The sequence below is a fragment of the Colossoma macropomum genome, unplaced genomic scaffold, assembly GCF_904425465.1.
Source record: "Colossoma macropomum unplaced genomic scaffold, Colossoma_macropomum, whole genome shotgun sequence".
Classification (NCBI taxonomy): Eukaryota; Metazoa; Chordata; class Actinopteri; order Characiformes; family Serrasalmidae; genus Colossoma; species Colossoma macropomum.
This window is the reverse complement of record NW_023494806.1, coordinates 32,030,325-32,039,580: the sequence shown is the minus strand read 5'-3', so window position 1 is coordinate 32,039,580 and position 9,256 is coordinate 32,030,325. Positions and strand designations below refer to the sequence as shown.

The 9,256-nt window shown below is 39.7% G+C and overlaps 1 protein-coding gene across 1 annotated transcript; it reads left to right on the top strand.

The window, feature by feature from the left end:
• The first annotated feature begins 263 nt into the window (after positions 1 to 263).
• On the top strand, positions 264 to 5,953 carry cunh9orf85 (chromosome unknown C9orf85 homolog). The gene is made up of 4 exons (XM_036599185.1): positions 264 to 638; positions 774 to 880; positions 1,780 to 1,893; positions 5,747 to 5,953. Exons 1-4 carry the CDS (start codon positions 537 to 539, stop codon positions 5,928 to 5,930), a joined length of 507 nt encoding a protein of 168 aa, XP_036455078.1. The 5' UTR covers positions 264 to 536; the 3' UTR covers positions 5,931 to 5,953.
• Positions 5,954 to 9,256: the final 3,303 nt, after the last annotated feature.

The following is a 9,256-nucleotide window of genomic DNA, read 5'->3' as shown; positions in this document are numbered from 1 at the left end:
ACGGCGGCGGGACGTTCCGTCTCTGCTTTATTGAAAACGACTGAATATCGAGTGTCTACCGCCAACGTGTGGATACAGAATGAGGGATACAGAGAAGCTGGAAAACAGTCACGTAAAAGGGAAATTATGACTGTCTTTGGTACATAAACACACATACACCACATCAGTGGAGCTCAGGAGGAAATAAAATACAAGAAAAACGCGGTGTGTGGCCCTTTAAACTCTCTATTTATCCAAAAAAATCTGTACAACAACCAATGATGTTCAGTGTTTACATCCGGGATAGCCGCGTTACGTCACCAGCAACGCTGCCTTCGAGCACGAGGCTGAAGTTGGGTTTCCTATTCGAATTATTCCGTTCCACCTTAAATGGTGCCCAGTCACTATTGTACCGTCTGAGGCGCCAGAATGGAACTGCTGGTGCATTTAAGGTGGAACGGGATAGTTAGAACAAGAAGCTGGCGAATAGTTCAGCCTCGTCTTTCGAACCGGCCTCGGAGACTGTTTTACTGAATTAGACACACAAACAGACCCAGATGAGCTCTCAGAAAGGCGGCGGCTCTCGTTCTCGGGCCCAAAGGTACCAAAACACGACCGCCTTCAAAAACGACAAATACGGAGCGACTCCGCAGGTGAAGGTGAGCAGCGAGCTAACGGAGCTAACGGTGCTAACGGAGCTAACCAGTTCACAGTCGCTTTCTTTACACTCTCCACTGAATGAATGTTTGATTGTAAGTTCTTCAGAAACTAATTCCGGTCTGTTCACTGTCCAGAAAGCAAACGCGAAGGTCCACGAAGGTCTGTGTCAGCGGTGTAAAGACATACTGGAGTGGAAAGTCAAGTACAACAAATACAAATTCCTCACTCAGCCTCGAAAATGGTGAGATTTTACTGACCACTTACAGTCAGAGGTGTGTGGAAGACCGTTTTCGTCACTGGAGAAAAATATGTGACTTAGTAAGTCATAGCCTAATAAAGAGAAAGTCTTCCATGATTATGACTGAGTATTTCATTGTTATGACAAAGCATCTCATAATTATGAGATAATAAGTTATAGTTATGACACAGTAAGCCATTATTATGAGATGCTAAGTCATTAATTGTTTGATACCAAGTCATTATTATTATGAGATGCTAAGTCATACTTATAAGATGTAAAGTGAGATAGAATCTCATAAGTTTGATATGCTAAGTCATAATTATGAGAAAGTAAGTCATAATACTGAAATTGAATCTCATATGTATGAGATACTGTCATAATTATGAGAAAGTAAGTCATAATAATGCAATTGAATCTCATACGTATGAGATACTAAGTCATAATTATGAGAAAGTAAGTTGTAATTATGAAATTGAATCTCATAAGTAACAGATGCTAAGTCATAATTATGAGGTTGAATCTCATATGTCATAATTATAATTTATCTCATAAGTATGAGATTATGAGATATTAAGTCATAATTACAAAATTGACTCTCATGAGAATGAAATACTAAGTCATACTCAAGAATCTCATATGAAATGACAGCAAACCAAAACATTAAACCCAAAAAAGCAATTAACAGCCATAAGTGAATGGCAGAAATTGAACTGATTGAAAAGCAGATTTATTTTCTCACAAACATGCTTGAGTAGCTGTAAAGTGTGATGATTTCTGAATGCTCAGAAAGGGTCAAATCTATCCAAATTGTGCCCAAGTACATATAACTTGGCCTAACCAGTTATTTCACCTCTGTTGATCCTAAAGTGACTCTTTCTTGATGTTTTGTCTCCCTCTAGTGTCAAATGCCTGCAGAAAACAGTGAAAGATGCCTATCACATCATGTGCAAGCCCTGTGCTCTCAGACTGGAACTGTGTGCCAAATGTGGCAAGAAGGAAGAAATTGTCCTTCCGTAAGTATCTGAAAGCTGCATGTCACACTTCTAAAGCCAAACAGTGTATAAGTAGTCTCTTAAGGCCGACCTTTGAGGGTTGCAAAATAGTCAGGTGGGTTTTGTCGCTCAACGTGGCCAGCCACCTACTCTGACAGGAAAGGGTGCAACAAAAAAACACAAGCCCATGGAACAAAGTGGTAAGCCCACTGGCAATACGCAACTATTTCTCATGTACTTGCTGCTAATTGCTTCAAATATAAATTACAAATAACTTTTAAAGACGTTAGATAACTTACTATGAAGGTCTCACTGTTGTCATGCTGTACAGAGCAGGCACCTGTGTGCTACTGGTGAAGAGCCAGCATTTAGATCAAAAAACGAAAGCTCGCTTTCCATTTGGACTGATTAAAAAAAGGCGTTCCGGATAGCCAGTCAAAGTGTAACTGACAAATTTCCAATAGTTGCCAGCTAAGCGTTCAATATTTATCCGTGTCTAAGGATGAGACCAGTTTATCAGTAGTTGTTTAGGTTTGTGTCACTAAATGCAGCCATATTCTTTCTTGTTCCATCAGATAGATGAGTTTCTCTGTGAACCTCTGACACTTTGCTTTGTTGTTCAGCCCAAGAATGTGATTTTCCTTGAAAGTTTGCACCTGTGGTCCTAAACTGTGTCTTGCATGGCACAGAGGGAATGCTGTAGCCCATAAATACAGTATTTTTTAACTACCCAAAATCCTATCTTGCTCCAAGTTTTGGTACATTTTTCAGTTGGATTTAGTTTTAGCAATTCAGAAAATCGCTAGTATTTGCTAGCAGGTGCAGTGCAAAAGTTGTAGGCACAAAAACATTTTTTCTGGGCAGTAAGCTTTTATGCACAGAAAAATACTAAGATTTGAATGAACGCAAATTATTTTATTACAGAAATATTGATTTTTATGTATGTCAGTGTTTCATTTAGCCATTTCCAAAACTCTCTTCATGGCAGCCCATTATTATTTGTTGTCATAATCTAGTATCTGGTTTGGCTAATCGGTGCTTTATTATCTTAAATTAGTGCTGTGCTGGTGGTGGAACTTCACAAATCCTTGCAGTTGAGGTCATTTTTTCAGTGGGAGCCAGGTGCAGACAGGCCAGTCTAGCATCTGAATTCTCTGATTACACAGCCATGGTGTTGTGATGTGGGCAGTGTGTGGCTTGATGTCAACATGTTGAAGTTAATGTGGGCATCCCTGAGAAAGACGGAGTCTAGAAGGCAGCGTATGTTTCTCCAGAATGTGTTCAGCATTACTGGTTCCTCCACAGACGTGCAAGTTACCAATTAATACCCCACCATTCCATGACAGACCCGGACTTTTGAACTTTACACTGGTAACAGTTGAGATGTACGGAGAACATAACATCCATTATTTCCAGAATCAGTGGGAAAGTTTAACTCGTCATATCCCAGCACACATTTCCGCTGTGCATCAGTCCGATTTTAAGTAAGCTGCTTGAGTCCAGAGAAGTCAGTGGTGTTTCTGGATGTTGTTGACAAATGACTTCCACTGTGCCTAACACTGTCATAACTTGTGGACGCAGAAATGGACAGTGCTTATTGACCACAGTCGGTCAAAGTAGTAGTAGTTCCTGAGCCCATGCTGTGATATCCATTACAGAAGCATGCTTTTTTTGTGCAGAACATTTGTTAGCAGACATATTTTATATTACAAAACCACATTTGTTTAGTATGATTCAAACAGCTGGACACTGGTACGTCTAATAGGGACCATTGGGCTTGTTGGCTACACAAGAATGAAGGCTGGAGTTCTATGGAGGTAGATCAGTCCTGGTGATGTAGCGTCCTGGCTCTATTATTCAGAATCTACTGAAAGTCTTGACTAACTGGATCAGGTGTTTTCAGCTGAGGTCTGGAGTTAAACTCAGCTGGTCAGCCGTGGGCTAGATGTTACATAAGCACCATCTGGTGGACGTTGCTCTGCTCTCTGCTGTGTCTCCTACATCCTAACTAAAAACCTCTTTACATAAAGGGGGAAAATGGTTCATTTTCTGCTGAATTTTCTTCATAATTTAGTGGCTGGGATGTAAACAAAGTCATTCAGAGTGGATTGACGTGAAACTCACAGACTCAGATTCTTTACAGTGGTGGTGATGAGAACCAGGGGTCACCATATCTACAACACAAACATCAACAACAGCCATTTTATTTACTATCCAAAACCACCAGTGAACCTACATAGTTTTTATATGTAATGTCGATGATGGTAAAATTGTGATAAGTCTGAAAAAATAGGTTGTCATTGGGGACTATTTTGCCTCACAACATGTATCCTGCATGTATTCTTCACCATGAATGGATTAGAAAAAAAATAAAACCCATATTGTGAACGTTTTCCACAATTTTTAATTAAAATATTTTTTGCTAAAACTTCTTTTACATAAAAGAGTTCAATGTGGTATATAAACATGGCAAAAGTCTCAAAACATACTGTTTACTTCTCAGTCCATATATGGAAACTAAGCTGCAAACAGCCCATTTGGAATTCATTAATTAATTGTTTATGATGTTAAAAAAACCAACACACATACATAGAGCTGCCTATTTAAGCCCACAGTAGTTTAGCCCCACCCACTCATGCTGAGGTTATAAGGAGCGTTTCTAATTGCTTTTTAAAGAAGGACAACACAGGGCAGCCAGTCAGAACAGAGCTTATTTAAATAAGCCAGTCTTAAAGGCACATTGTGTATTTTGTTTAATAGCTTTCTGTGAGATTTTAAAGGTGGACGTCTTGTTCTGGTTCACATCTGTGAACAATTCTGACTCTGTAAGTTTCTCTAGAATGGAGCATTTTACACCAAACCACTCTGAATAACTTTGTTTACATGTTAACCATTCAATTGTGCAGCAATGTTGGAAAATTGGTGGCAGTCCCCCTGTATTGTCATTACTAAATTAAAATTCTTTTGCAAAATTCTTCATAATGCACTACACGTTTTCAATAGGAGGAAGGTTTGGAGTGCAGGCAGGCCAGACTAGCACCAGCACTCTGTGATTAAGCAACCATGCTATTGTTACACCTGCAGAATGTTTTTTGGCATTGTAATGTTGAAGTAAGAGTAGATGTCTCGGAAAAAGACGATGTCTAGAAGGCAGCAAAATTGCTCCAAAATGTGAATATATCTTTCAGCATAAATGGTTCCTTCACAGATCTGCAGGATACCCATGAACACACCCCCATAGCCTGACAGAGTCAGGCTTTTTAACTTTACACTTGGCAAGTCAAGTCAAGTCAAGAGGCGTTCATTGTCATTCCATCTATGTACAAGTACACAGTGGAATGAAATTACGAAATTACAACACAGTGCAACAAAGAACAAAAGTACAAAATTACAAAGTGCGAACGTGCAGACATAAGTGTAAATGCAAACAAAAATTAAGCTAGAACCAATACAATATTTAGTTCAGGGGGTATTTAGTTCAGTTGAGTTGCTTGAGGGACAAAGCTGTTGCAGAGTCTGGCAGTGATGGAGGGGAGAGAGACCCCGATGATCTTCTCAGCTGTCCTCACTATGCGCTGTAGGGTCTTGCGGTCGCTCTGCTGTAGAAATCGTTACAATCTGTATGGTCCTTTTATTCTTTGGCTCAGTTTCCTGTTTTACGTATTTCCATTGCCTTCAGAGGTTCATTTAGTACTAATGGTTTTTGCATGCCTTCATTTATTACTTACAACCAATCATAAAGTTCCATTTATTAGGACAGGATGATGTTTCTGGTTTCTCTTCAAAGCGTCCATGTGAGACTGTGCTGGACACCAGCCCTCCAGGACTGGAGCTGATGAGCCCTGCCCTAAACTGTAATGTATGTCTGTTATAGGTTGAACAGGAAGGAGGAGGAGGAGGAGGAAGCAGGCCAGCAAAGGCAAAGCAACAGGCAGAAGAAACGAGACCCTCATAGGACAGATGAGGACGATGACGATTTTGACGATGAAGAGGAGGATGATTTTGGTGAACTGGACAGTGATTGCAATGAATGTGATACAGAGGCTACAGGAAAATAAAGCAACGTCCATTGTGTCCGTTATTATTGCTGAATTCAGTTTCATTACTCCAAATGAACCCCAAAGAAGGCTGCTTTTCCAATGGGTTTGTAGAGTTCGGTAATTGTTCTTTAAGCTTTTAATGGTGAAAATTACAGTTGTTTTTCAGCTGGACACAGAATCCCAGGGGGAGTTTGGAGGCTTCTGAACAAAATTACCTCTGAAGACATTTTGCAGTCAAAGGATTTTCACTGTCTATGTTTAATGTAAGCTCACAGCACAAAACAATTAGTCACATACATTTCTTTTCTACTAGTTGGTTATGTGTCCCCCTGTGTTAATAACAGTCCTGTTGGGCAAGGATTCCACCCGTCTCTTGAGACAGTTCCTGTCCAATGTAGTCCAGTCTTCTCTGACATTGTTTAAAAAAAGCTACATGTTCAGGTGTCGCACAGAAATATTAAAGAATAAACAGACAATGGCTATGGGTGACTTTATTTAGTTTATTTACACATCGTTCTCTTCTATACTGGATATTTTATCCATGGAAAAAGTCAGTGCAAGCTGGCGTCATGTTTCCATGCCAGTGGGTTTGTTGATTGGTGGCGAACATTATTATTATAATTTGAAACTATCTAGTGTTAACTAAACCTAGTCCTGGTGATTTCTGTGCTCAGTCTTACTGTCCCAGTGTTCACACGCTCCCCTCCATAATTTCTATTGAACCAGTCACATACAAACACCCTACAGTTGTCATCCTGGAATGCAGGAGTGTCAGTATTGTGTTCTGCTTGGACATGAAGCCCAAAGTTCATGATAGGATTAGTGCTGTTATTAAGGCAACTGGATGCTTTACTAAATATTAGAAAAAAAATTATGCTTGCAAATTATGCTTATATATTTGCCTTGTGAAAGCATTGTTGGTTTAATGTTTATCCTAGACGACAGTTTTACAGTGTTAAAAAACGACAGTTGTGGTGATTGATTACTGGGACTGTTTCACCTTTTTATAGTTTACAAGCTAATACTATTAAACAAACACATTATAAGAATTATGAATTAAATTATTACTGCTAACCAACTATTATAATAAATACAGTGCAGGCTGTATGTAATTGCTCTGTTACACAACACATAATCTGAGAGTACTTACATCTCTGTTGTGTTAACTGCACAATACGTCCAAAAGTTTGTAGACACCTGCTCATCCAGAGTTTCTTCTGAAATCAGAGGTATTAATAGGTCATTTGTCCCCACTTTGCTGCAGTAACCGTCTCTACTCTTTTGGGAAGGCTTTACACTAGATGTTGGAACATTGCTGTGAGGATTTGATCGCATTCAGCCATAAGGGCATTAGTGAGGTACCGGTACTGAAGTCGGACGATTAGTTCAGGATCCAAAACTCCACTCCAACTCAACCCAAAGGAGCTCCATCACTCCAGAGAATGCAGGTCCACTGATCCAGAGCCCAGTGCTGGGGGCCTTCATACCTCTCTAGCTGAAGCTTAGCATTGGCCATGGTGACCTTAGGCTTGTGTGGCTGCTCCAGAGTGTCCCATTCTATTGGTCAATGCTAAGACAAACTAAGGAACAGATCAAGACCAAAAACAACCCCCCAGGATGCACACCAGGTGTGTTAAAGAGAAGAAAACACCAGCACGGGGGGGACCACAAGATGCAACCCACTGGTGAGCCGTAACAGTGATGGAATGAGAACCATCTCATCCATGAATGGTGGTGTGGGCATGTATGGTGACCAACCACCCAAATAATACCTGCTCTGTGGGGGTCCGGACCATTAAAGAACAGGGTAAAAGGGGGCTAACAAAGTATGTAGAGAAACAGATGGACTACAGTCTGTGATTGTAGAACTACAAAGTGCTCCTATACGGTAAATGGAGCTGATAAAATGGACAGTGAGCGTAGAAACAAGGAGGTGGACTTAAGTAGCCGGTCAGTGTATGTTTCTGCACTCTTCTATTCAGGATTTTCCCTTGTGGATTAAAGCTGGCATTCTAACCATTCACTTTACATCCAGTGTGCTAAAGTACAGAGCTAAAACAAGAACAAAAAATAGAAAATTAATTATGTTTATCCTTGAAATACTAAGACCATCCAGTGTGGCTCATTAACTGTATCTGCTGGGAAATGGGTGGTGTTTCAAATCTGTTCTACTATACAGACTATAGAGTTTTTCCTGGCGTATTTTAACTGCATTGAGAAACTCTTTGTACAGCTGTTAGGAAATAAGCATGGTATGTGTGATTTTCTGCACGCTCATCAAGTTCTCTGTGTTTTTATTACTCACATCAGTGTGATTCAGTGGCACTCCCTGAGTGACGTCACTGTTGGTTTCCCAGGAAAGCCTGCGCTCATGATCCTCGTTGGAGAGAGGCGCTTCTGATTTTCATCTATCTATCTATCTATCTATCTATTTATCTATCTATCTATCTATCTATCTATATATATATATATATATATATATATATATATGGTTCTTCAAGGGTTCTTTAGTAAAAAAAAAAAAAATGAACCATGAACATTCAAAGAACCCTTTCATGATTAAATGGTTCTTTGCATTGTAAAAGTGTTCTTCAGATTGATGGAGAATGTGCTGCTGGTTTTATATAGAACCTTTTTAAAAGGGTTCTTCTATTGTTACGATGTCAGGCTTGTTACAATAGAACCCTTTTCGAAAAGGTTCTATATAGAACCCTCAACAACACATTTTCCATCAATCTGAATAACGCTGTCACGATACAGAGAACTATTTAATCATGCAAAGTGTTGATGGTTCTACATAGATCCATTTTCTTAACTGAAGAACCCTTGAAGAACCATCATTTTTAAGTGTGTATATACCCTATATAACCTGGTTCTTCTAACAAGCTCAGACGTCATCTACTTTTCTGAAAACAAGAAATTCGTGTTTTGAACAATGTCAGAATTTTTAGAATTTCAGTATTATTGAATGACTGAGATGTAAACAAACTCACTCAGAGTTGTTTGGTGTGAAATGCTCTGTTCTAGATAAACTTACAGAGTCAGAATTGCTCACAGTGGTGGTGATAGGAACCAGGCATCCACCTCTAAAAAGGTCCCTCACAGAAAGTACCTTATAAACACGTGACAGTAGGTGTTGTGTGTTGAAGCAACTGAAGCACCAACCTGCAGTGTTGTAATGCTCCAGAGCTCATTGATCTATGCACTGAAAATCCACCAAGTCAGGTCTTTGAGTGTGCAGTGTGATTTTACTGTATCAAGTGTCATAGGTTGAGGATCAGGCCTCCACTGTCCATATGAAGTGTACTCGTTAGGATGTAAAGTGCAACAGCTGATATCCTAAT

What these genes read in the sequence shown, in the direction of transcription:
- cunh9orf85 (XM_036599185.1), top strand. Translation starts at nt 537, where the DNA reads ATGAGCTCTCAGAAAGGCGGCGGCTCTCGTTCTCGGGCCCAAAGGTAC. An exon ending in GAGCGACTCCGCAGGTGAAG is followed by an intron (nt 639 to 773) that starts GTGAGCAGCGAG and finishes TTCACTGTCCAG; the next exon opens with AAAGCAAACGCGAAGGTCCA. An exon ending in AAGGAAGAAATTGTCCTTCC is followed by an intron (nt 1,894 to 5,746) that starts GTAAGTATCTGA and finishes TGTCTGTTATAG; the next exon opens with GTTGAACAGGAAGGAGGAGG.